The sequence below is a fragment of the Podarcis vaucheri genome (assembly GCF_965113315.1).
Source record: "Podarcis vaucheri genome assembly, chromosome: 8".
Classification (NCBI taxonomy): Eukaryota; Metazoa; Chordata; class Lepidosauria; order Squamata; family Lacertidae; genus Podarcis; species Podarcis vaucheri.
The window spans coordinates 8,213,562-8,240,381 of NC_138766.1; the positions used below are offsets into that span (position 1 = coordinate 8,213,562).

Genomic DNA, 26,820 nt, shown 5'->3' on the forward strand with positions numbered 1-26,820 from the left:
CATTGCTTGACTGGAGAAATGCATCCCATAATTCGGAGAAGTGCAATATTTGAAGGATGGCTATGTTTTGGTTTGCCTCGTTTCAGAAAATGCAAATTTGTTAAGTTCTCCTTTAAATGTGAATTGAATTGACTTTCTCCCCCTCCCTACTCAGCACCAACTGGTATGAATAGGTTTCACCTTTCTGTGTAAAGTTAGCAGGGAGAAGTTGGGAATTCTCCCTTTTAAGAGAATTTCTTTACAAATGAACTTTTATGTTTATATATTTCAAAGTTTTACAAACCATGAACATTAAATCACAAAACACTGAAAAGTTCCTTCCTCCTTTGCTTCTGCAAGAGGAATGGCCCCATGCATGGATTCAGAAATTCTGGACTGGATGAGTGCCAATGAACTGAAGCTCAATCCACACAACAACTGTCAAGGCTGCACTAGCTCCGAAAGAGCAGCTACGTAGCTTGAGGATCCTTCTGGATCCACTGGTGTTGCTTGAGGCTCAGGTAGCCTCAGTAGCGGGGGATTGCCTTCCATCCTCTCAGACTGGTGGCCCAGCTGTGCCCCTATCGGATCAGGGACAGCCTAACGTCTGTTGACTATGCTCTGGTAGCCTCTTGGTGAGACTGCTGCCTTTGAAGATGGTTCGGAAACTGCGGAGTTGCCAGGGTTTCCCAAACTTGGGACTCCAGCTGTCGGGGGACTACAATTCCCATCATCCCCAACCACTGGTCCTGCTACCTAGAGATGATGGGAGCTTAAGTCCGAAAACTGCTGGAGACCCAAGTTTGGGAAACCCAGGTGTAGACTGTAGCAGCCAGGTTCTGGCTGGGTAAGACAGTTTGAGTCTATCATGCCAGCCTTGGCCCGACTGCATTGGCTACCCGTTAGCTTCCTGTCACAGTGCCACAACTAGACCTGAAAGGCTTCTACCTCCTGGGAAGCTTTTTCCAGCCTCAGGGCAGGTTTATCAATCTACTAAGGCGCTGGGGATGGGAGGGTTTGCTGGCCTACTCAACTTAGGCATTAGGTACCAATATGTTGGGGGACCCTTGCCGACAAAGGTCCGTATGGTTAAAGCTATGGCTTTCCCAGTAGTGATGTATGGAAGTGAGAGCTAGACCATAAAGAAGGCTGATCGCGGAAGAATTGATGCTTTTGAATTATGGTGCTGGAGGAGACTCTTGAGAGTCCCATGGACTGCAAGAAGATCAAACCTATCCATTCTGAAGGAAATCAGCCCTGAGTGCTCACTGGAAGGACAGATCCTGAAGCTGAGGCTCCAGTACTTTGGCCACCTCGTGAGAAGAGAAGACTCCCTGGAAAAGACCCTTATGTTGGGAAAGATGGAGGGCACAAGGAGAAGAGGACAACAGAGGACGAGATGGTTGGACAGTGTTCTGGAAGCTACCAGCTTGAGTTTGACCAAACTGCGGGAGGCAGTGGAAGACTGTCATAGCTGTCAACTTTTCCCTTTTCTTGCAAGGAATCCTATTCGGAATAAGGGAATTTCCCTTAAAAAAAGGGAAATGTTGACAGCTATGACAGGAGTGCCTGGCTTGCTCTGGTCCAGGGGGTCAGGAAGAGTCGGACACGACTAAACAACAACAACAAATGTTGGGGGCCCTGGGCGTTTCCCCCCACCGCGCACTACAGAATCCTGAGAACAATCAGACTTGTGCCTCCCCCGCAAATCTGTTTTCAATCCGTGCAACTGGGGAAACGTGCCTCGCTGTGTGAACGCGCAAGAGCAACACGCGTGCTGGGGCCAGGGGTCTGTGAAGACCACCGTGGGAGCCGGCTTCTCGGGACCGGAAGGCGAGAGCGTCGGGGCCGCCGGCTCCCTCGGCTGCCTGCCTGCGCCCAGGCCCCTTCGGAGGTCGGCGGAGGCGGCGAAGGGCCCGGGTCCGTCCCGCCCCTTTCCTTCTCGGTCCCGGGCAGCCGCCTCCTCCTTCGCGCGGGGCCTCGTCCGCCTGGCGGCTGGGCTGCCCTGCCAGCGGCTGCCCTCCCCTCGGGCGGACTTCCGAGCCGCGGGTCTCCCCACTGGGCCGGAGCGCCTTTGACTGGCGGGCCGGACACCAACCGCAGCCCGGGAACCTCCTTCGGCGCCGGCGACGGGGCGGGGATCCTCGCGGCGGCCGCGCTGGGGAGGTTCTCCGAGGAAAGTGCCACGACTTCAGCGCGCCCGCGGCAGCAGGAGGGCCACGCGAAGAAGGGAGAGCCAGCGGAGCGAGGTGAGCGCGCTCCGTCCGCGGGCGACGCGGAGAGACAGCAGCCGTCTGGGCGGCGGGCGGAGCGCCGGGTCGGGCAGCGCGGCTGCAGAAGGCAGCGCGGAGCGGCGCCTGGACTCCCGCTTCGGGCGCCAGTCGGATGCTGCGAGCAGGCGGCCGGCGATCCGAGTTGCGGCTCGGCCCCTCCAGGGATGCAGCGCAAGGACGGGAAACCTCGCGGGGCGGGTGGCTCCGCGGCCGCGGGGATGCTTCCGACGGCGCCGAGAGGGGGAAGGCGGCTGGAGCGCCCGAGCGGGGCGTCGAGCAGGAGGCTCGGCGTGGACGGGGAAGAGCGTGGTCAGCTGCAAGGAAGGAGCGGGCGAAGCGGCGCCCTCGCGGCAACCGAGTCTCTCCGGACTCGGCTGCCAGGGCCGCCCCGACAGGCGCGGGGCTCTCTTTCGCCCTCGGACCCTGGACCCCGGGCCGCCCCCCGACGGGCCCGAGTGGCGACGTGTCTTGCTCTCCGGCGGGGAGGAGGAGCCTGGCGCCGAGTCCTGCGGGCTCCTCCCGCTGCTGCCCTCTCCGCACCGCCTGCGGCTGCCTCTCCGCAGCCGTCGGGGGGCTCCCAGCCGGGCCTTCCACCGCCCGAGCTGCCGCAGCCGGCCGCTTTCCCGCTGGCCGGAGAGTCCCGGACCGGTGATCGCCCCAACTTCGAGGGCTCTGGCGCTTCTCCTCCGCAGCGCAGGAGGGAGATCGCCGCCCGCTTGGTCGTCGGGGATAACTGCGTCTGTGGGGAAGAAGACCCCACTCTGCGGCTCCCTTGCAGTCCTGCAACAGGCTCCTCGACTTCACCAAAGCTGCTCTTGTGACCCACGGGTTGCTGGTTTTTGCGCACGCCATTCTGGCTCGTGTCCCTCGGTCAGAGGGCAGCGGCCTCGACGCCACGGCTGCAGATTTTTCTGTAGCCGCTCCCCTCCTGCTCCTCGCTGTCACCTCTCCACCACCTGGCCCGGACTCTCTGCTTGCTTGCACTGTTGCAAGCCTTTGGCTGAAACGAACGGCCTCCCCCCACCCTCCACTTTTGCAGGGCAGTGGCTGTTTCAGTGTGGCAGCGGCAGCAGGGCAACCGGCTGCTACCCTCACGGGGTTGCACAGCATCCTATTTGTGGAAAAGACTCCCTTCAGAGGCGGTGGACTCTCCTTCCTTGGAGGCTTTTTAGCAGAAATTGGGTGACCATCTGTCAGGGATTCTTTAGCTGGGATTCCTGCATTGCAAGGGGTTGACTAGATGACCCACAGGGGTCCCTCCTAACTTTCAGATTCTACTATACATCTATTAAATCTGTTAAATGCTTTTGCTGGCCTCTTCAGGGACAAACTAACTTCCATATTGTGTTGTTAATGAAATGACTCTTGCTGAATGTTTATTTAAATTCCAGAGAAAGAGAGAGTTCCTTTAGCCCCTGCTGGAGAAGCTATTTATCTTGCCTGGGCTTCTGCAAAATTTGATCCATGCTATAACTGTTGCCCGATATGTGTCTCGCTCCTGCCACCAGTTGCTCTGCACTAACTGTGGCTTCTAGACAAAGCGCAAGGGAAGCTCCCACACTGAAAGCATTTCAGTCATGCCTGAACTATTGTGGTCAAGCTATCCTGGTCCAGTAACGGCCAGCGCTGTTCTATCAGCTGAAACTGATTTAAAAATGCTCCTAACGACCAAAGCCACCCGGGTCTCCAGTAACAAAATTGAATCTATAAGCAGCCCTATACTTTGTACCTGCACCTTCAGAGGGAACACAATCCTGTCCAGATCATGCAATTCGGCATTTATCGAATGTGATTGCTGGTTTAATTCTAATTATTCTTTTAGTAGGAGCGCCTTGTTGCCGTTGTTCAAAACTTCTAGTTATACAGTTGTACCTTGGTTTCCGAACAGCGTAGTTCTTGAACATTTTGGCTCCTGAATAGTTCCAGTTTGTGAACTATTTTTGGAAGCCAAACGTCCGATGGGGCTTCCATGGCTTCCGATTGGCTACAGAAGCTTCCTGCAGCCAATCAGAAGCCTCGCTTTGATTTCCAAATGTTTTGGAAGTCGAACAGACTTTCGGAACGGATTCTGTTTGACTTCCAAGGTACGACTGTATAGTGTGGAACGCCACAAGCTAGTCTTGAGTAGAATTCTACTCTGAGTACACTCTGCCTAGGTCGCTTCTGAGAATGCCTCTAGGTCAGCTGTGCAAGCTGGTCATTCTGCTATGTAAACATGCATCTGCAAACATCCTTCTAGCTCAGCATTAACTTTCTGACTTTGTTTTGCAGGTTAAGACTACAGAGCAATAATGGATTTTTATGACCCTCAGACCCTGGGCGTCATGGTCTTTGGAGGATTCATGCTGGTCTCAGCAGTTGGGATATTCCTGGTGTCCACCTTTTCCATGAAGGAGACGTCTTTCGAAGAAGCTTTGGCAAAGCAGCGCAAGGAGCTAGAGAAAGCCAGCCACCACAAGGTGGAGAAGAAGAAGAAAGAGAAGCCTGCTGAGAAGAAAGGGAGGGCGAAGAAAAAGGAGGAGAAACCCAATGGAGTGCTGGAGCCAGACGCAGGTCTGGACGCCTCTGATGGAAGCCCTGAACCAGTCTTTGAGGCACCCATTGTGTCTCTTCCAGCTCCTGAGGAAAAGCCAACCCTGTCTCCTAAAGACAAGAAGAAGAAGGAGAAGAAAGTGGGGAAGGTAGAGTCGGTTCCCAGCCTGACAGCGTCTTCTCCACCAATAACTGCTTCAAAAGATCTGGTTTCTGATGTGGTTTCCAAGGAAGTGTCAGTAGCTGCTCCTCCACTAGCTGCGGCTCAACAGAATGCTCCCTTAACTAATTCCGTGAGTGTCAAAAAAACCCAAGCTCTTGGAAACAGAGAGGAACAAAGGCACGACGGCGCTTCCAACAAGAAATCCATTACCCCAAAGAAAAAGGAATCAAGTAAGTCAATTGCTGTAAATCACACATGTGTACTTACAGTATATGTGTATTAATTATTTGATTAATATCTCACCCATTCCCAAAGGTTTAAGGTGGGTAAGCTACTCACAAAATCCGAGGCAATTAAACCCTTATCTTTCCTTCTCCCTACGTTTTCTGGCCACCCAAAGCCACTTTTCATAGTTCCAGATGCTCACACTTTATCTTTGGTCCCTTACCTTGCCGCCCCGACCTGGCCACAGTGATCCATGCGACGGTCATCTCCAGGCTTGACTACTGTAATTCACTCTACGCGGGGCTGCCCTTGAAGCTGTCCCAGAAACTCCACCGGGTGCAGAATGCTGCAGCGAGGCTCCTCACGGGGTCTCTGCCATGGGAGCATATTCACCCAGTGCTTTTCAAGCTGCGCTGGCTCCTGGTGGAGTACAGGGTCAGATTTAAGGTGCTGCTTTTGACCTTTAAAGCCCTTCACGGCCTAGGACCCTCGTACCTATGGGACCGCCTCTCCCGGTATGCCCCACGGAGGACTTCAAGGTCCATAAATTTCAACACCCTAGAGGTCCCGGGCCCTAAGGAAGTCAGATTAGCCTCAACCAGAGCCAGGGCCTTTTCAACACTGGCCCCAGCCTGGTGGAATGCTCTGTCTCATGAGACCAGGGCCCTGCAGGATCTGATTTCTTTCCGCAGGGCCTGTAAGACAGAGTTGTTCTGCCTGGCCTTTGGCTTGGAGCCAATTTGATTCCCTCCCCCTCTCTCTCTTTTCCTTTCTCCTCCTGTGATGAGGCTGCATTTTAATGTTTCGATGTTTTAATGTTGTATTTTAATCTTGTTTTTAAGTTGTATTCATTCAACTTGTTTTTATTATTGCTTGTTAGCCGCCTTGAGCCCAGCTTTGGCTGGGGAGGGCAGGGTATAAATAAAAATTATTATTATTATTATTATTATTATTATTATTATTATTATTATTAAGTCTTTTGATGGCCAGAATAGTGCTAGGTATAAAATTATAGATGGTGATTATCTTCAAGGAAAATAAATTCCATAACTGAAGGAAGGCAATTATTGCAGCGGAATAGAATTCGCAAGAAAGGTGAAGGCCCTGAATACTTTTCTCGTGAAGAAGGCAGTACCCTTAAGGTAGAAAAATGTATCTGTGCTCTGAGTGTTACATACCCAGAAACCATTCTGTAATGTGCTAGTTTATCTTACGCTAAAATATTGGTACTACATGCTTTGAGTGAGTAAAAGTTGCCTTGGAAAGCTTTTGACTTACTCAAGGAAAGAAAATATTTCATACGACTTCTCCTTTAAAACCCCCCAACTTATATTGGAAAAATTGAGAAATGGGATGGTGGTGGTATTTTTTATGGATTTTTCTGTCCACTCCTTCATAGACTTTATATGTTTGGCCAAGACATTTCCTCCGCCCCCCCCCTTAGGAAATGGGTTCTCTCATTTCTGTGTTAATCCATTGAAAACATGGGTTGCTCCTCCATCTCCTAAGTACAGGTTACGCTCACCTTTGGCAGGAGACCAGCAGTTGCAAAAGGTTTTTCATTTTCTTCCAAACCACACAATGCCTGTGCGATAGGCAGCCTATTACATTTTTACTGGGTTTGTAACTTCAGCGAGTGGACTTGTTGCAAGGCTGGGGAAATGAAACTGTAAGCAGAAAAAAGTAGTGATAAATTTCTCACATTTTTGGGGTAAAGGTAAAGGGACCCCTGACCATTAGGTGCATTCGCGGACGACTCTGGGGTTGTGGCGCTCATCTTGCTTTATTGGCCGAGGGAGCCGGCGTTTGTCCGCAGACAGCTTCCGGGTCATGTGGCCAGCATGTCTAAGCCGTTTCTGGCGAAACAGAGCAGCGCACAGAAACACCGTTTACCTTCCCGCTGGAGCGGTACCTATTTATCTACTTGCACTTTGACGTGCTTTCGAACTGCTAGGTTGGCAGGAGCTGAGACCGAGCAATGGGAGCTCACCCTGTCACAGGGATTTGAACCATTGACCTTCTGATCGGCAAGCCCTAGGCTCTGTGGTTTAACCCACAGTGCCACCCGCGTCCCTCATTTTTGGGTAGACTGTCATTTTTGTTGTTGCTGTTGTTGATAGGTTTTTTTAAAAATTCCCAACTTACTTCTCTCCTCACCCTTCTGTTTTTAGGTACCACAGATGCTGAAAATGCGCTTTACGTTCCCTATAAGACCTTATGTTCCATAATTAGCAGCATGGTTTTTGGGGAAGGCGAGGCCCAGCAACTGATTGAAATCTTGACTGAGAAAGCAGGAAGGGCTCAGCACCCATGGCTGATGGTATGGACATCTCTTGATCATCAAAGGCTGCTCTTATGCTCTTATTTTCTTACGTTCATCTTGAGGACATTGACTCTACTCCACAGACTAAGGAAGAGCCAGACCATTTGGTTATTTCTTCTACAGCTGAGGAAGCAGCAGGTCTCAATTAGGGTGTCCTTCCCCATTGAAATGGCCATGACAGTAGGCTCATATCAAGGGGAGCCTCTGACTTGGTCCAGTTTATTTTATAAACCAATGGATCTCTGGTTCATGAAACCACCCATACACACACACACACACACACACACACACACACACACACCTATAGACACACACACACACACACACACACACACACACATATATATATATATATGGTTCATCAGCCCCAAATAAAATTAAAGTTGCATAATATAAAATATATGCTACTTAGAATGGAGTTTTTTAGATAAATATATGTTACTTAAAATGGAGTTATAGATTGTCTATGTGAAATTTCTATATTTAGATATTTTGCAACTTGTTCTGTGATTTAAAAAAATTAGACCTTGAGGCAAAGGTCTCTGGTAGGTTAATGAAGGGCTGGGCTTGCTAACCAATGTGTTATAGCATAAGCTTTTGTGAAGTGTTGACTATAATGGAAGCGGGAGGCTAGGAGAGACTGCTTATCCCCTTCCTTCCACAACAACCTTGCAAGTAGGCCAGTCACACCTTAGAACTGTTCAGTAATCACTGTGACCACCATCTGTCAACACTTACTGAGTGTTGCAGAGTGAAGAAGAGGGGATTATGGGGCGCTCATGGAAGTACTAAAAACTGGGACCCCAAGATAGCATTCAGTTTCCTTGATCTTTCCTGGGGTTCAAGAAAGTTGCCTTTCTCAGCTAAGATCCCCCTCAGTTCACGAGGGACAACAGAGCAAGCGTCTGACTGCGTTCTGCACCATGGGGTTCAGTGAAGTCTGCTCTTTCATCCCAGTAGTGTCTATACAGAATCCTGCAGTTTGACATGAACTCATTTCAGACCTCAGCAGCCAAATTATATGAAGTTTTATGAAGAATACAAAAGAAGAGGAGAGGAGAAAAGAGCAAAAGCAGGCTATTGAAAATAAAGAGAGCTTTTTAGCTGAGATCTACCTTTCCCTGACCCGGTTACAAAGAGGCTTGTGGTCTCCTCATGTGCAGAGTTTTATGATGGGTGGTGCAGGCACCTGGAATGGAAGGTGAGGGAGATGGACCCTGGTGGGGCTGCCCATTCTTATTGGCTCTCCCACCCACGTTGGACTCAGTGATAGTTGGCATTTTTTAGCCAATCAGAACACAGGTCAGGTAACTAGTGTGAAACTTGCCAGGAGTTGGCAAGGTGGTAGTTGCTCCCAGGGCGCAGGAAAGGATGATTATCGCCGGTGGAAATTGCCGCTGGATTTCTCCGTCTTTCTGCCAGACAGAACCTGTTCTGGTTTTCTGGATTCAGGAGTTGGCTGGAGCACGGGCTTGCCTTGATCAAGCAAAATGGAGGGAGAGAGAGCATGGATTTTCTACGCATCTACTTTTTCTGATGAATAACAAGGAAAAGAAAAATTGGATAACACTCTGTCCTTCCACTGATTGCCATTACGATACCAAGCCATGGCACTAAGCACTCACTTTTTGGTCTGATAGCTGGCTGGCATACAAGAGAATACTGTGGTAGTTCTGAAGCACGTAATTCAGCATTGAATTGATTCTTGTTGCAGGCAACTCAGAAAGGCGATCCCGTTGCTGTTCTGAAACGACAGCTAGAGGACAGAGAGAAGCAACTTGCAACGGAACAAGAAAATGTAACTGTCGCAAAAGCTAAACTGAGAGAACTCTCCAAGGTAGGTTCTTACACTGGCTTCAGAAGTGGCGCTTCAAATATTCAGAACCTACATTTTGGGCCCCGTTGTCCAGATACAAGCTCCTTATCTGTGTCCAGAGTGTGATTCATATTTTCCTTCCTGCTTATGGTACCTGCTGGCAATGGGAACATTCTCTCATTCTGCTCTCAATCATTTATTTATTTATTATCGTGGCGCTTCACTGTTTGCTGTGAATTACATAGTCTCAACAACAACATTCTGAAGTTGCCCACTTTAGGATGGATTTGCAAATATACATATCAAATCTTGGCAACAGGTTTTCTGCACCAATGGGCTTCCTGCTTCAGTCCATACAAGAGGTGCTTACTGGGTGACCTGGTACAACATACAAAGAAATGTATTGCAGAATGTAATCAGTCACTTTCTCCTTCTGAAGAGCTGTGGTCTGATTTTCTTTTGAACATATTTAGAACAGTCCCAGGGCTCAAGTGAATATTATGAATACTATACGAAAATGCTCAAAATTAGACTGAAAAGTTTGTCATTCGGTGGTGTCAATGCCTTTTCTGACAGAATGTTATCAAATATTACATTGCTTATATTGAAGAAGACACTTTCCACCTCAGGGGCTTTACCTGACACCATCAACCCTTTCTAAGCGACCCTCCAATAACACCTTTTTGCAGACCAGGCCTTTAGATACTAAAGTGATTTGTGGGAGTCATCTTGTCTTGCTTCAATCTAATCTGTGAAACTACCCACACTTTTGAGGTGAATGTGTAACTTCATTCCAGGTCAGTCCTATAACTAGGAGACCTCAACACTTTTTAGTGTTGCAAATGAACCCACTTAAAGTTCAAGGTGTGAGCTGTGTTCTCTGCTACGAGGGGTGAGAAATCTCAGGCTGAGGACTGAAGACGGCTTTGAAGGCCTCTCTGTCCGGCCCTTGGGTCTCTTCCACAAACCCGGCTCTCTCTGCAGGGCACATGAGGTGGTGGTCTCACAGCAGAGGCACCAGACAGCTGGAAGGGTTGGCGCTGCCACCATATGCCCGCTGCTGCGCCCGCCTGACATAGTGACTATGATGTGTGAGTTTGTATAGTTTGTGTGTGTCATATCCTAGGAAATCATGGGATCATAGTTCAGAATGGCATGCCTCTGGCATCCAAAAGCAAATGGGTTATTAATGCAGGTTTAAATCTGTGTTTTGGTTAAACTGAGGCCTACTGTAGTACTGAGTAATCCCAAGAATCAGCACATTCTTGAGTTTGTCCTACACTGTATGTTCAAGACCTTGACTCCACATTTTATGCATGTTATTTAGTCGTTTAGCTGTGTCCGACTCTTCGTGACCCCATGAACCAGAGCACGCCAGGCACTCCTGTCTTCCACTGCCTCCCGCAGTTTGGTCAAACTCATGTTGGTAGCTTCGAGAACACTGTCCCACCATCTCGTCCTCTGTCGTCCCCTTCTCCTTGTGCCCTCCATCTTTCCCAACATCAGGGTCTTTTCCAGGGAGTCTTCTCTTCTCATGAGGTGGCCAAAGTATTGGAGCCTCAGCTTAACGATCTGTCCTTCCAGTGAGCACTGAGGGCTGATTTCCTTAAGAATGGATAGGTTTGATCTTCTTGCAGTCCATGGGACTCTCAAGAGTCTCCTCCAGCACCATAATTCAAAAGCGTCAATTCTTTGGCGATCAGCCTTCTTTATGGTCCAGCTCTCACTTCCGTACATCACTACTGGGAAAACCATAGCTTTAACTATACGGACCTTTGTTGGCAAGGTGATGTCTCTACTTTTTAAGATGCTGTCTAGGTTTGTCATTGCTTTTCTCCCAAGAAGCAGGCGTCTTAATTTCGTGGCTGCTGTCACCATCTGCAGTGATCACGGAGCCCAAGAAATTAAAATCTCTCACTGCCTCCATTTCTTCCCCTGAAGCTCAACATCAAAAAAACGAAGATCATGGCCACTGGTCCCATCAACTCCTGGCAAATAGAAGGGGAAGAAATTTTATGCATATCTCATTATAAATGTCTTCTCTTGAAGGAACTCACAGCTGAGAAGGCAAAAGCCTTAAGTGTTGAGAATAAGTTGAAGGAGCAACTGCAGACGCGTGAGCAGGAGGTGACTGCTCTACAAGCCCGGATGCAGGCCAGTTACCAGGATCGTGAGACTGAGACCCAACAGTTGCAAGGAAAGGTGGGATAAGCGGCTTAATATTATTCAACACGGGTTTATTTGTTGTCAAGGATCCCTTTAGAATTCTTTTTCTAGTGGAAGACTGTGAAGAGCAATATTAGAGCTTTGTCCTGTTTGGATCTTCTTCATCCAAAGCACAAATAAACAACTGGCTGTGTGACGAAGCATTCATAGCTCCTTTCTCACACACTAGATTTGGCCCCTTTCTCTTTGGCTCAAATATATTCAGTCTACACCAAGGGTAGGGAAGCTTTTCAGATGGGAAGACGCATTACTATGGTGGAAAACTGTCTGTGATTGCATTCCGTGATTCGGCAGGGGCAAGCGCACCCACAAAATCCCCACCCCAAAGCTGTTTCCCATGGAAACTGAGGCATATAGTTAATTCTTAAAAGTTTCACCTTCCGGTTTCTCCGTAGACTTTTAAAAACAAAATTGGTTAAAAGAGCTGTCCTTTAACCTATTCCAATAGTGCAAAGGGTGAAAAGAACTCTGTAATGCTATCAGAGGATTGCAAATAATCAATACCCATCAGAATTGCAAACCCTGCCTTAAAGGTAAAGGTAAAGGGACCCCTGACCATTAGGTCCAGTCTTGAATGACTCTGGGGTTGCGGCGCTCATCTCACTTTACTGGTTGAGGGAGCCGGCGTACAGCTTCTGGTTCATGTGGCCAGCATGACTAAGCCACTTCTGGCGAACCAGAGCAGCGCACGGAAACGCTGTTTACCTTCCCGCCAGAGTGGTACCTATTTATCTACTTGCACTTTGACGTGTTTTTGAATTGCTAAGTTGGCAGGAGCTGGGACCAAGCAACGGGAGCTCACCCCGTCACGGGGATTTGAACCGCCGACCTTCTGATCGGCAAGTCCTAGGCTCTGTGGTTTAGACCACAGCGCCACCCACGTTCCTAAACCCTGCCTTAGAGCAAAGCCTCACACTTCAGAATGCAATGGCATATAAAAATTGCATGTATTTGCAACAGAAACCAAGTATGCTTTTCTGTGGAGACATGTTCCCTTTGTGTGGCAGAGGAAGGAGCTACGATTGCAAACTTGGAACAGCACCAAAGCCCTTTTCCTTCTCAGCTGCTCCCTGCGGGCTGGGAGGGGACTCAGAGGGCTGCATTAGGCTGTGAAGACCTCTGGCCCATGAGCTGGGGTTCTAGTCTACATCCTGGTTGACATGCTGGTTGACTCTCAGTTAAAAAACAAAAGAGATTAGAGTCAAAAGAGAGGCCTAGGATCTTCATGGTCAAGCTATATGCTTTCCATGCTGAACCCTGAGCTGCCGCATCTAGATGTGAATGATAGCAGGGAGCTGTTCTGATGCTGTTCTTCTTCATTGATTTCCAGATTCGAACTCTACAAGAACAACTGGAGAACGGCCCTAACACCCAACTTGCTCGCTTGCAGCAAGAAAATTCCATTCTCAGAGATGCTTTGAACCAGGCCACAAGCCAGACCGAGAGCAAGTAAGATGAACAGCATCTTAGTTAATGTGAAAATGTAATGTAAGAGGGAAGAATTTTATAGCAGTGGGCTGTGCAGACAATAGGTGTGGCTTCCGTGTGAAGTATTTGAGTTAGTTACCGTATTCTTCGCCCTGTAGGATGCACTTTTCCCCCTCCAAAAATGAAGGGGAAATGTGTGTGCGTCCTATGGGGCGAATGCAGGCTTTCGCTGAAGCCTGGAGAGCAAGAGGGGTCGGTGTGCACCGACCCCTCTCAGTGGCATAGCGTGGGTTGTCAGCACCCGGGGCAAGGCAAGTAGTTTGCGCCCCCTAACCCGTGGATTTTAGCAGGGGGCAGAGAGCTGCGAGTGCGAGCGCCCCCCCAGATGTTGCACCCGGTCCGGCCGGCCCCCCCTGCACCCCCATGCTACGCCACTGACCCCTCTCGCTCTCCAGGCTTCAGGAAGCTATCCGCAAGCCTGGGGAGCCCGCGGGAGTTCCCGCCGGGCTCCCTAGGCTTGCGGATAGCAGCCTGTTCTGGGAGCTGGGGTCGGGGGAAGCTTGGCTTCCCCAGCCCCAGCCCCGCACCTGGGGGGGAATTTTTTTTTCTTTATTCCCCCCCTCAAAACTAGGTGCGCCCTATGGGCCGGTGCGCCCTATAGGGTGAAAAATACGGTAGGTGCTAACACTGAATAATTTCTTTATTGTGTGAATTCTGTTCTGAGAATATTCACTTAGTAGGCAACATCCAGAACAGTTGATCATTTCCCCCCCAACCCACTCCAAAAAGGTAGGGGTTCTTCTCTTTTTCCAGTCTCTTGCTATCACTGATTTTGCAGCAGCGATCAATTTAGTTGTCACCTCTGGATCCTTTTTTAAGATGACCGTTTTAAAATAACCAAATATAATAATCTTGGGCATGAAAGGTATATAGCATTTCCCAAATAACCACGGATATTGAATTCCAGAATTGCATTTGAGGACATTCCTTCCAAATATGCATAAAATCTGTTTTAAATAACTGCTTCTCCAACAGTTATCATGCCCTAATATCTATACAGTATTAAATTTAACTTACGTGGAGTATCATTCTCAAACAATATTATAATAGTTCTCCTTCAAATCAGCAATTTAGGTGGAACATTTGCCTGTAACCATTTCCATTATTTCATGTTCCTGTCCTTTATATATGCTTGTGGCAAGAGAAAAAAATAGTGACCTATATTGCTAGGAAAATATGGATGGTGAGGAAACAAGTTGCTGACACATTTTCATTTTTCAAATGTTGCATATACAGTGGTACCTCGCAAGACGAATTCCTCGCAAGACAAAAAACTTGCTAGACGAAAGGGTTTTTTTGTTTTTAGAGCTGCTTCGCAAAACGATTTTCCCTATGGGCTTGCTTCGCAAGACGGAAACGTCTTGCAAGTTTGTTTCCTTTTTCTTAACACCGTTAATACAGTTGCGACTTGGCTTCGAGGACCAACTCATAGAACGCGGTGTAGTAGCCTTTTTTGAGGTTTTTAAAGACTTTGGTGATTTTTGAAGCTTTTCCAAAACTTCCCCGACACCGTACTTCGCAAGGCGAAAAAAATCGCAAGATGGCAAAACTCGTGGAACGAATTAATTTCGTCTTTTACAGTTCTTTAAAATTGGAATTGTTTTGAAGCAAGCTTGATCCACACCTTACTGTTTCAACTTTTGCAATTCAGACAAAATGCTGAACTGGCCAAACTGCGTCAGGAATGTAGCAGACTAGGCAAAGAGTTGACTGAAAAGTTGGGCACATTACAGCAGGTGGAAGAACAGAAAAAGGTCTTGGAGACAAAGGTTGCTGCCTCTGAAGAGCAAATCCGTCAGCTCCAGGTCAGTAACAGACAGGCACCAATAATTCTGTGCTTAACGGTGAAAAGATTGCTAGAAGTTGAAAGATTTGGGTTCTGTTCCTAGTCATGGCAGATTTGCGTCCCAGTGTAAAGGTCCTTCAGATATCCATGGGGCAGGAAATCAGTAGGGTGGCCTCTGCCCCCTGCTGTGTATGTCACCATTCAATTCCCATGGTTGCAGGGCTATAATTCATCTGTGCATCCTGATGTTGTATGGACTTGTCATATGCAGCTGTTTGACTGATGCACAGTCTGTAATTAAGGAAAATTTGTTACTCAACAGATAATCATTTGGGTTTAAATGATCCGTTTCATAGACAAATCCTTTTCCCCACATTGGAGGAATGAAAGAATGAGTGAGTGAGTTGGTTAGTTAGTATACCATCCTTCATCCGTGGATCTCAAGGTGTTTCACAACAGAAAAATCACAAAATGCATAGGAATTACATTTTGTAGGAAATAGTTTTCCATTTATACATAATACTGCATATTCATCTTAAGACCGATATGAAACTGTCTCTTATCTAATTCAGATGCATCTGGGGCCATTATAAAGGGTCTCAAAAGATCTGGCCGTTTTGGCACAGCATCTAAGGCAGGCATAGGCAAACTCTGGCCCTCCAGATGTTTGGGACTACAATTCCCATCATCCCTGACCACTGGTCTTGTTAGCTAGGGATGATGGGAATTGTAGTCCCAAACATCTGGAGGGCCGGAGTTGGCCTATGCCTGATCTAGGGCACCTTTCCATTCAGGAAATCAGTGGATGGGGTCTTTTATTGCTTTTTCAGCAGATCTGTTTAGGGTTCTGGAAGCGTGGCACATTGGGGGATAAGAAGACTGTTGTATCCCTCCAGTCCCGGAATTTGTCATACTTTGTGTCAGCTCTGTGGCCAGTGGGCAACAAACAGAAAGCATGATGGGCTTTAGAGACAAGTGGACAGGGGGGATCTGGCCAGGAACTGCTGTTCACTTTTCTGCCATTACAACAACCCCATGCCTGCACGTCTCAGGGTGATAAAATGGAATAAGCTCATGAACAACTCGAAGGAAACTGCGTTGGACGCAGATTCATTTATTTATACCTGCTTTCCTGAATGTACCTGCACTGGAAAGCTGCAGCAATTGTTGCTTTCTGGTACTCGTGACAAATAAATATGTGTGCTTCACATGTGACAAAGTTCCTGAATAGCAGTGATATCCATGGAGTCATCTGTGAAGCTGTCTTCATAACTGTAGTCAAAATAAAAAAATTCCTTCCAGTAGCACCTTAAAGACCAACTGAGTTAGTTCTTGGTATGAGCTTTCGTGTGCATGCACACTTCTTCAGATACACTTCATAACTGTATGCATGCTTGAATGAATGAATCTTTAGTTCCGTCATCCATCGACCATAGCAATAAGACGACAATACGATCTACAAAGCATAGAAATAAAAAGTCAATTATATAAAATACATTTTAGGATTTTGAATTAATAGTCAAACAGTGGATGTTATTCTAATTGCCCCAGCTAAAAACCTTAGCACCTGCTCATTTTGATCTGTATGCATGCTTTGGGAAGTACAGGACAGGAATTGTCATGGCAATAATCAGGGCTATCCCAGGATGTTTTGCCACCGAAGGCAAAACGGAAAACACCCTTGCCTCCTCCTCTGGCAGCGGGTGGTGGGCTTTGGTTGTGCAGTGGATGAGGAGGCAGCCAACAGGTGCAGGAGGCAGTGAGGAGGGTACTCCATGGAGGTTGGATCTGGTGCCCCGAGGCAACTGCCTCACTGTACCTCATATGCACAGTGCCTGGTACGACATGCTAGAAGCCATGTGGCTTTCAAAAAGTCACCCTGTCCTTTTGTCTCCCGTCTTAATTTTTATCCCACCTCCTTCATGCAGATATCTCAAAAAGAAAAGGAGGCGCCACTGCAGAAAAGCTTGGAAGAGATGGGCGAAGAACTCTCCAAATCCCAAGCCAGCTATCAGAGCTTGCAGAAAGAGCTGGGAAAGGCAAAAGAGCAGCAGTCCAGGCTTGCTGGTGAGATCGCATTGCAGGGAGGATATCCGTCTGGCACACACCCCTCTAAAATAAGTCGTCCCCCACACTATAATGACCCCCCAACTATTAGCTAGTACAGTCATACCTCGGGTTACAGAAGCTTCAGGTTGCGCGTTTTCGAGATACGGCGCGCCAAAACCCGGAAGTGCCGGAATGGCTTACTTCTGGGTCTTGATGCCCGTGCATGCGCAGAAGCGCCGAATCACAACCCACGCATGCGCAGGGTTGCGGACGTGCCTCCAGCACGGATCACATTCGCAACCCGAGCATCCACTATAGTAAATCTGTTTGGCGTCATGGTGCTTCTGTGAATGACGGTTGCCCAGTTCCAGGCTCTGATACGTAATCCTGATTTTTAACATCCATTTCAGTTGACTTCTAGCTTGAATTTGGACAAAAACAGCTTGGCACCATACTCTGGCGGCTCCAGCTCTATCTGGCAAGCAGATTCCAGATGTTGGTGCTAAGGGCTGTTTCTTGGCTTTGTGACATTTATGCTATACAGTTCTTACAAAAAACAACAATAACAACTTTTTCCTCCATCATGTTCAACATCTACAGGTAGGTGGGTAACCTGTGGCCCTCCAGATGTTGTTGGGTTGCGACTCTCCTCCTCCCTGATTCTTGGCCACTGTGCCCGGGGGTGATGGGAGTTGCAATCCACCAATATTTGCGCCTCAAAAAGAAGATGAAATGCCTGGAAATGGTTCAGAAAAGGTGAACCAAAATGATCTAGGGACTGAAACAACTCCCCAGTAAGTAAAGGTTGGGAGCTTTTCAGTTTTGAAAAAGAAAAGTCACATACGGGAGAGACATGATTGTTGTTGTTTAGTCGTTTAGTCGTGTCCGACTCTTCGTGACCCCCTGGACCAGAGCACGCCAGGCACTCCTGTCTTCCACTGCCTCCTGCAGTTTGGTCAAACTCATGCTGGTAGCTTCGAGAACACTGTCCCACCATCTCGTCCTCTGTCGTCCCCTTCTCCTTGTGCCCTCCATCTTTCCCAACATCAGGGTCTTTTCCAGGGAGTCTTCTCTTCTCATGAGGTGGCCAAAGTACTGGAGCCTCAGCTTCACAATCTGTCCTTCCAGTGAGCACTCAGGGCTGATTTCCTGAAGAATGGAGAGGTTTGATCTTCTTGCAGTCCCTGGGACTCTCAAGAGTCTCCTCCAGCACCAAGAGAGACATGATACCTGTGTACAATATTATTAGAGAGAGTGGATTGAGAACACTTCTCTCTCTTTCTCTCATAACACCTGGGACCACCAAATGAGGCTGAATAGTGGGAGATTCAGGACAAGAAAAAAAGAAATGACTTCATCACACAGCACATAGCTAAAACTGTGGAATTTGCATCAACACAGCACAGTGATCCCCCCCCAAACCTGGACAGCTTTAAAAGGGGATTATTCATGGAGGATGAGGCTATTAAGGACTACTAGTCTTGATGGCTGTATACCCCCTCTGGTGTCAGAGGCAGTAACCCTCTGATCATCAGCTGAGAGGGATGCTGTTGTGCTTATGGGCTTCCTATAGGCATCTAGTTAGCCACTGAAGAAAAGGATACCGTATTTTTCGCACCATAGGACGCACATTTTCCCTCCTAAAAAGCAAGGGAAAATGTGTGTGTGTCCTATGGAGCGAATGCAGGGGGGGACGCAGACGGGAAAAGCCCGCAAGAGCCGCACACAAGCTCCGTGCGCTCTTGCGGGCTTTTCCACAGGAGGGAGAAGGGACTGACTGGCCGCATCAGTCCCTTCTCCCCCCTCCCAGGAAAGCCAGGAGAAGCCGTGCAGCCCTTTTAAAGTGCGCGTGGCTTCTGCCGGTTTTGCGGGAGGTGGGGGAATTCCCCCACCTCCCAGAAAAGCCAGGAAAGCCCTGCGCAGCGTCTCCCGGCAAGGAGACGCTGCGCGGGGCTAAAGGGGAAGGCAAACCAGCGAGCGGGATCCATCCCGCTCGCTGCCTTGCCTTCTCCCATAGCTGCGCGCAGCCCCTCCGCAAGGAGACGCTGCGCGGGGCTAAAGGGGAAGGCAAAACAGCGAGCGGGATCCATCCCGCTCACTGCCTTGCCTTCTCCCATAGCTGCGCGCAACACCTCCGCAAGGAGACGCTGCGTGGGGCTAAAGGGGAAGGCAGAACAGCGAGCGGGATCCATCCCGCTCGCTGCCTTGCCTTCTCCCATAGCTGCGTGCAACACCTCCTTGCGGAGACGCTGCGCGGGGCTAAAGGGGAAGGCAAAACAGTGAGCGGGATCCATCCCGCTCGCTGCCTTGCCTTCTCCCATAGCTGCGCGCAACACCTCCGCAAGGAGACGCTGCGTGGGGCTAAAGGGGAAGGCAAAACAGCGAGCGGGATCCATCCCGCTAGCTGCCTTGCCTTCTTCCATAGCTGCGCGCAGCCCCTCCGCAAGGAGAGGCTGCACGGGGCTATGGCTTCTTTAGCCCTGCGCAGCGTCTCCCGGCAAGGAGAGGCTGCATGGGGCTAAAGGGGAAGCCAAAACTTGGCTTGCTCCATAGCTGTGCGCAACCCCTCCGGCAGGGAGAGGTTGTGCGCACCCTGTACGCTGCTCTTTGGGGCTGGGGGGGAAAATATTTTTTTCTTGATTTCCCCCCCTAAAAACTGGGTGCGCCCTATGGTCCGGTGCGCCCTATGGTGCGAAAAATACGGTAATTATTAGATTGGCCTTGGCTGTCATCCAGCAGGCTTCTTTTAATGTTTTGTCACAGTTAAATAAAAGTGGCTGCCGGTGCCACCATCTCATCTAATTTGGCCCGAATTCTGAAAGAAAATGGACTAGGGCAGGCACCCTTAACAACAACAACAACAACAACAACAATTTATTATTGATATCCCGCCCATCTGGCTGGGTTTCCCCAGCCACTCTGGGCGGCTTCCAACCGAATATTAAAAGCAATACAGCATCAGGCATTTAAAACTTCCCTAAACAGGGCCACCTTCAGTTGTCTTTTAAAAGTAAAATAGTTTATTGCCTTGACATCTGCTGGGAGGGTGTTCCACAGGGCAGGCACCACTACCGAGAAGGCCCTCTGCCTGGTTCCCATCATTCCCATCATCCCTGACCACTGGTCCTGTTAGCTAGGGATGATGGGAGTTGTAGTCCCAAAACATCTGGAGGACTGAGTTTGGGGATGCCTGGACTTGGAACTTCCAGAGGCAAAGCCAAGAATGTATATGGAATACTGAAATTGCACCCGCCTTTATTCCCAGTGCTGCTTATATGAGCAGGGCTTATTTTTATCTTTTATTTATTCCACCAAGCTGGATGCGCAGCACACTGTTCTACACTTCAGAAAAGCTTTGTTTCCAAACTGTTAATGATTTTTGTATGGTGTCATAAGATGTCTGGATCAACCTAGTTCTATCCCATACTGGTTTCCCTCTTGTCCTGTTTGTGGGTGGAATTTTTAAGGGGAACCTTCTAAGAAATCTGTCAAGCTTTTTACTCTGTCTCTCTCTCACACACACTTAATACACACCCTTTATGTGGTCGTCCCAAGGCTGCTTCTTTCTGTAACATTTTACAGCTGCTCAAAGCAGTTAATACGTCCTCCACACAGTAAGTAAATAAATAATCTGCACATCCAATTTGGTGGAATACATGGAGGGCAGTAATCCTGTCCCATTCAATGTCCTTGTAAGAGACCGCTAGGGATGTTGGAACAGGGTGCAGGGAGGCTATCTCCATAAATACATGAGGGCATCCATCTGTTTCTTTGTACAATTTCCTGAGAGTGACTGCATTTTATGACACATTCAAGGAGGGTTTTTTGTTTTTGTTTTACTGTGTGCCCATTATTTATTAACTTAAAGGTAAAGGTAAAGGGACCCCTGAGTCCAGTCGTGGATGACTCTGGGGTTGTGGTGCTCATCTCGCTTTACTGGCCGAGGGAGCCGACGTTTGTCTGCAGACAGTTTTTCCGGGTCATGTGGTCAGCATGACTAAGCCGCTTCTGGCGAACCAGAGCAGTGCACGGAAACGCCGTTTACCTTCCTGCCAGAGCGGTACCTATTTATCTACTTGCACTTTGACGTGCTTTCGAACTGCTAGGTTGGCAGGAGCTGGGACTGAGCAATGGGAGCTCACCCCGTCACAGGGATTTGAACCCCCGGCCTTCTGATCAGCAAGCCCTAGGCTCTGTGGTTTATTATTTATATAATAAACTATATAAGTTTGTTAACATATAGTGCTTATTTACCAAGATGGCTTCTAAGCAGTTTACAAGTACAGTGGTGCCCCGCAAGACGAATGCCTCGCAAGACGGAAAACTCGCTAGACGAAAGAGTTTTCCGTTTTGGAGGTGCTTCGCAAAACGAATCTCCTGTGGGCTTGCTTCGCAAGACGAAAATGTCTTGCGAGTTCCTGCGGTTTTTTCCCCTCCCCCCTTTTTCTAAGCCGTTTATCCGCTTATCTGCTAAGCCGATAAGCCGCTAAAAGCCGCTAATAGCGCTAATCCGCTAATCCGTCAATGGGCTTGCTTCGCAAGACGAAAAAACCACTAGGCGAAGAGACTCACAGAACGGATTCTTTTCGTCTTGCGAGGCACCACTGTATATTAGCTGCTCTGAGCAGTGGCTGCCCTGGGACTACCGTGTAAGCCACAGACCCATTGCTTGATTCGCGCATCTGTGTTCTGATCTGTGCTTGGGCCCTGAGGAGGACGGCCTGGGTAGACTGACTCCAAAAAATGCATCCCTGTGATGTAAGCAAGAGGAATGATGGGGGCAGCTTAAATTGCATGTTTATGACCACCAGCATTTTATCCACCTTTAACAGAACTTCAGTCTAAGCTGCTGCACTCTGAAATGATGGTGAAGACTAAGGCAGAAGAACTAAACAGTTTACAGATTAAGTTGTCAGAAGCCACTTCCAAGAATGCAGAGCTTGCAGAGAGGATTCAATCGGCCGAAGCCCTCCTAGAGGCAGGACAAATGAGAGAAGTGGAGAAAACCAAAGATGTTCAGGTCAGAGTCTTGCAATGTCCTTCCCTGCTAGCTTCTGCTTCTGATAACTTTGCTTCTTTTTCAGGGGTCCCCACTCCTTATGGCACACTACTAAAGCAGCATGGCATTATTACTTACAGTGCCGCTTCCTATGTTTTTAGATACAAGGACTGCTTTGAAGACAGTAATGTAATTTCATTTCCTTCTCCCCCTGTATATTCAGGAAGCAAACCAAACAGAAGCCACGCAAGTGCCGTTAAGGTAAGGTTGGTAGAATACTGTGTTTTTGACACTGATCATTAAATAGTTGGTCTGTGATCATTTATAAAAGAACACTGTGGTTAAAAATAGCATGCAAGACTATTATATCGTTTATTTATAGACGGTGCTTTTTTTCTTAAAAAAATGTTTAGGGGTACTCTCATTTTCCTACTCATATTGAAATATTGCCCCTCAATGAGGCCAAACTTAGATTCACAAAATGTTTAGGGGTATGCATACCCCTGCGTCCCCCCAGAAAAAGGCACTCTTTATAGAGCTACAAGTGTGGCAGATAAGGAGGATTTTGTCCCTGTAATATACTGTATTTTTCGCTCTATAAGATGCACCAGACCACAAGACGCACCTAGTTTTTGGAGGACGAAAACAAGAAAAAAAATGTTCTGAATCTCAGAAGCCAGAAGAGCAAGAGGGATCGCTGCGCAGTGAAAGCAGCAATCCCTCTTGCTGTTCTGGCTTCTGGGATAGCTGTGCAGCCTGCATTCACTCCATAAGACGCACACACATTTCCCCTTACTTTTTAGGAGGGAAAAAGTGAGTCTTATAGAGCAAAAAATACGGTATCTTTATTTCAGCAAGGATTTCAACAAGCTCCCTCACAATGTTCTTGTTGACAGGCTGGGAAAATGTAGGCTAATAAGTGATGTTACTTCTGGGTGGATTTGTAAGTGGTTGATGTACTATATCCAAATAATGCTAATTAATGTCTCCTCATCACCCTGCACAAGTGTGATAAGTAGAGTGCTGCAGTGATCTGTCCTGAGTGCAGTGTTGCTCAACATCTTAAAACACACACACACAATTGCATGAAGGGAATGATCATCAGATTTGCAGATGAATATCAACCTAGGAGGAGGAGATAATACCTTAGACAGAAACAGGATTAGAAAAATGTACTTGACAGGATGAAGAACAGTGATGAGAGCAGAATGTTACATTTAGGTGTGAAAAATCAGATGCAAAAATGGGATGTGTGGGATGCCTGGCTTGACAACAGTGTTAGTTCAAGGGGAAAATATCGGTTTTAAAATGAGAATTTGCTGGATACCAAGATCCATGTTTGGGGCTTGTACTCTTTGGTGAGAGAACCCCAGCAGAGATTTAAAATCTCAAAATATGCAGCAAAGTAAAGCATGGAAATATAGGCTGTTGGTCCTTCAAAATATGTCCTTGTGAGTTCCAAAACTTCCCTCTTCCCCCAGCGTAGGAAAAGACCACTTATTTGGTAAGTTAAAATTTTGTTTACTTACAAATTCTTCAATGGTTCATGAGCTTTTCCATACAGCACCCAGAAAAAAGTTGCCCAGGCAGTAAAACCTGGCTTAGTTTTAGTGGTGAAAGTCCCTAAATTATTGGTATAGGAATTCAAGAGTAGCTGCAACTACCAGCTCAGACCTCCTCACAGGCTTGATTGCCCAGCGCCTCCCAAGGTGAACTAAGCCCAGCAGGATAGTTTACTCTGTTGTTGTTGCTTGTTTCATTTCTATAATCCTTTGTATTTTAAAGAAAAAAACTCAAAGTGGTTTACAACCTACATCATATAAAAGAATCCAGAATAAAACGGTACAGAAGAAAGTCAACTATAAAGTATATTCAAAGCAGCATAATTAGCAGGAAGCTAAAACAGGGGCCGGCAACCTAAGGCCCATGGGCTGGTAGCAGCCCACGAGGCTTGTCTAAATGGCCCATCGCGACCCCCGCCACCCCCCCGCCTCTGCCCACCCACTCTTACTGGTGTGGTGTGGCGCGGGGACTGACTTCTGGGTTGATGCCGCCTGTGTGGCTGCGCATGGGCACTCCTCCGACCCGGATGTGTGCCGGAAATAGCGTTTGCGAGCTGGAGAAGCCCCTGTGCGCATGTTCACACGCTATTTCCGGCGCACTTCCGGGTTGGAGGAGCGCCAGAAATAGCGTGTGCGCACGGACACGCTCCGCCCCATCCTCTGACAGATGGAGCGTTGACCGGCCCATCCTCGGATAAGGTTGCCGACCTCTGAGCTAAGATAATATCTTCAAGATTTCAAAATAAAACATTACGAAAGGAAGTCAAATATAAAATGAGCATTTAAAACAGCATAGTTTTGTTGCTGTTTAGTCGTTTAGTCGTGTCCGACTCTTCGTGACCCCATGGACCAGAGCACGCCAGGCACTCCTGTCTTCAACAGCATAGTTAGCAAGGGAATAAAATATTGTTGTAAGCGTAGAACGTCGCTGCTGCCAATCCTGCCAATGGTGGTTCATGCTTCATGGCGGATGGCAGCTGTGGAAGCTCAGGCTCAGTGACCTGGGTCTGCACTAAGAGACAGCCAAGATGGTCTCCGGCCTCTTCAGCAGCCTCAACTTTTGCAGTTGGAGCAGATCTTCCTGAACTCACAGCCAAAGTGGCGTCTGGCCTGTCAGCAGCATCAGCTGTTGGTCTTAACACCTTCATACGTTGATTAGACTAACAATGGCTAAACCAACCTGTGTGTTGCAATAAAGAAATCACACCCTATCCTACCATGCCTTTCATTCCAAAAATTGCTAAATGGCTACCATTGATGCTCAAATTGGCTCATTCTTTGCTTTCCTTGTTTTATCTGTGGTGTTCAGCTATGGGTGGTGTTCAGCTAAGTTTTACTCAGAGTGAGTAGATCCATTGAATTTAATTTCAGTGAGCCTACTGTGAATAAAACTTAGTTGAACACCACCCTTTGTTATTTAATGTAGGGTTGCCAGTTTCCATAATTTAATTAATCATTCTTTTGAGGAAGGAAGCCCACCATATTAACATATATTTAAAGGTTATCCTCTGGGGGAGTGCTGTACAGTGGACCCTCGGCTTACGTTACCCTTGGGTAACATAAACTTCGGGTTGCGAAAGTGGCAAACCTGGAAGTATTTTTCCAGGTTTTGCCACTCGCGCATGCGCAGAAGCACTCTACGTGCTGCGCGGATGCACGGAAGCGGTCCTCTGGTTGCGAATACCTCGGGATTCAGCTGGACCTCCGGAACGGTACAGAGGTACCACTGTATCTTCAAAATAATAAATAATTGTGTGTGTAAAACTGTATATTGTGGAATATTACAGATAATTAGTTTGTAAATCTTCTTTCTGCTTTAGATTCCAAGGCTCATCCACACAGGTCACCACATTAGAGAATGAAGTTGCTGAACTGAAAAATACAGTTGAACAGCTGAAAATAAAAAACAATGTGAGTTAGGCCGACTGTATTATTTCCCTAATATAACGAGGACTTTGGGCTGGTTTTATGAGAGCTGTCCTCCATTTTGGGCACCTGCAGATTTGTATCTATGAAGATTGCTTATCTAATGAAAGCCAGGAAATAATTAGAAAGAATTAAGAAGGGAGCCTAGTGAAGGTATCTGTAATGGGTTTGAGTTACTCGTGCATAAACTGTCCCCGTTAGGGAGCTTAATTGCCTGGGTTAAACCGTCATGACTGCACAGCCCATCTCATCGTGGCTGCCTCAGTCGCTAGCAGAATCTGTCTGTGGGCGTTTCTTAAACCTTTTCCAGCATAAAAGCTGTTTGACTCCCAGTCGTCTCCGCCTCTCACTGCGCAGGAGTCTTCTGCGCAGGGAGGGCGTGGGCAGTGGAGGACCAGTGCTCTCCTCACTGATGTCCAGGGAAGAATCCCGGAGCTCTGCCTCCGCTTCCCCCATCTGCCCTCCTGGATCCCTGGTGTTACGCTGATATCCTTCCCCCTCTACCAAGCTGCGTCTCCCCCTGGTGCTGGTACCTTTTCCTGCAGAATCGGGGAGCCTCTCCTTCTCCTTTCGCTCTGATGTCAGTTCCCTGACAGTATCTTAGCCTTCAAAGCAAGTATGAGATAGGAAATTGAAAGAATACACTTAACCTGAAAGGCACTGCAGGGTTCCAACTGGTGTATGTTGGTATGTTTTTTTAAAAGAGCCAACTGTATCAAATACATGAAACGGATTGACAAGGAGCTGGAGGCAGGGGTGTGGGTGGGTGTCCGTCTTTCTGTCCGTCCATGTGTAGATGTATTTTTCCATGCATCTGCAGGCACAAATACGGAACTGGCGTAAATTTGTAATTAGAATGTTTTAACAAGGCAATACCTTAAAAATAAAGAAACACAGAAGAAACCATTTGGGAGATAAGCAAGTAAAGGAGAATATATGTAAAAGACGATAAAGAAGAAAAGTAGTTCTCAAGAGAAAGAGATACAGTGGATGCTCGGGTCGCGAACGTGATCCGTGCAGGATGCACATTCGCAACCCGCAGCGCTCGCAACCCACGTCTGCGCATGCGCGGGTTGCGATTCAGCGCTTCTGCTGTTCTGGTATTTCCAGGTTTCGGCGGTCCATAACCTGAAAAAACGCAACCTGAAGCAGCTGTAACCCGAGTTATGGCTGTATTTGATTTAAGTTGCAGCAACATAAATCACATTAAAGATTCCAGCAGTTTTGAAAACAAACTTGAGTTTCCTAATGGGGATGGTTGAATTGCTGTCCATAAAGTTTTGTGGCAGCCTTCCTACAAATAAATGGTTTGTTTCTGGTGTTTGTTTCCAACAGGAGCTGCAAGAGAAGAATTTAGAAGCCATGGAAGCCCTGGCTTCTGTGGAAAAGGCATGCGAAGAAAAGCTGCTGTCTTCAACTAAGGCAAAGGTTAGCTTTCCTGTAAACCAGGGGTCAGCAAACTGACCATGCCTT

General features: G+C 47.8%; 1 protein-coding gene across 1 annotated transcript in view; it reads left to right on the forward strand.

Moving 5' to 3' along the window:
- Positions 1-2,108: 2,108 nt before the first annotated feature.
- The window catches only part of RRBP1 (ribosome binding protein 1), a 39,820-nt gene continuing 15,108 nt past the window's right edge, over positions 2,109-26,820 (forward strand). The window contains exons 1-12 of the mRNA XM_082234274.1: positions 2,109-2,228; positions 4,524-5,177; positions 7,344-7,492; positions 9,210-9,332; positions 11,361-11,513; positions 12,868-12,986; positions 14,677-14,830; positions 16,740-16,878; positions 21,693-21,880; positions 22,083-22,120; positions 25,242-25,332; positions 26,683-26,775. Of these exons, the coding sequence (XP_082090400.1) occupies positions 4,544-5,177; positions 7,344-7,492; positions 9,210-9,332; positions 11,361-11,513; positions 12,868-12,986; positions 14,677-14,830; positions 16,740-16,878; positions 21,693-21,880; positions 22,083-22,120; positions 25,242-25,332; positions 26,683-26,775 (1,881 nt within the window). The 5' untranslated portion in view covers positions 2,109-2,228; positions 4,524-4,543. The remainder of the gene's footprint in view (positions 2,229-4,523; positions 5,178-7,343; positions 7,493-9,209; positions 9,333-11,360; positions 11,514-12,867; positions 12,987-14,676; positions 14,831-16,739; positions 16,879-21,692; positions 21,881-22,082; positions 22,121-25,241; positions 25,333-26,682; positions 26,776-26,820) is intronic.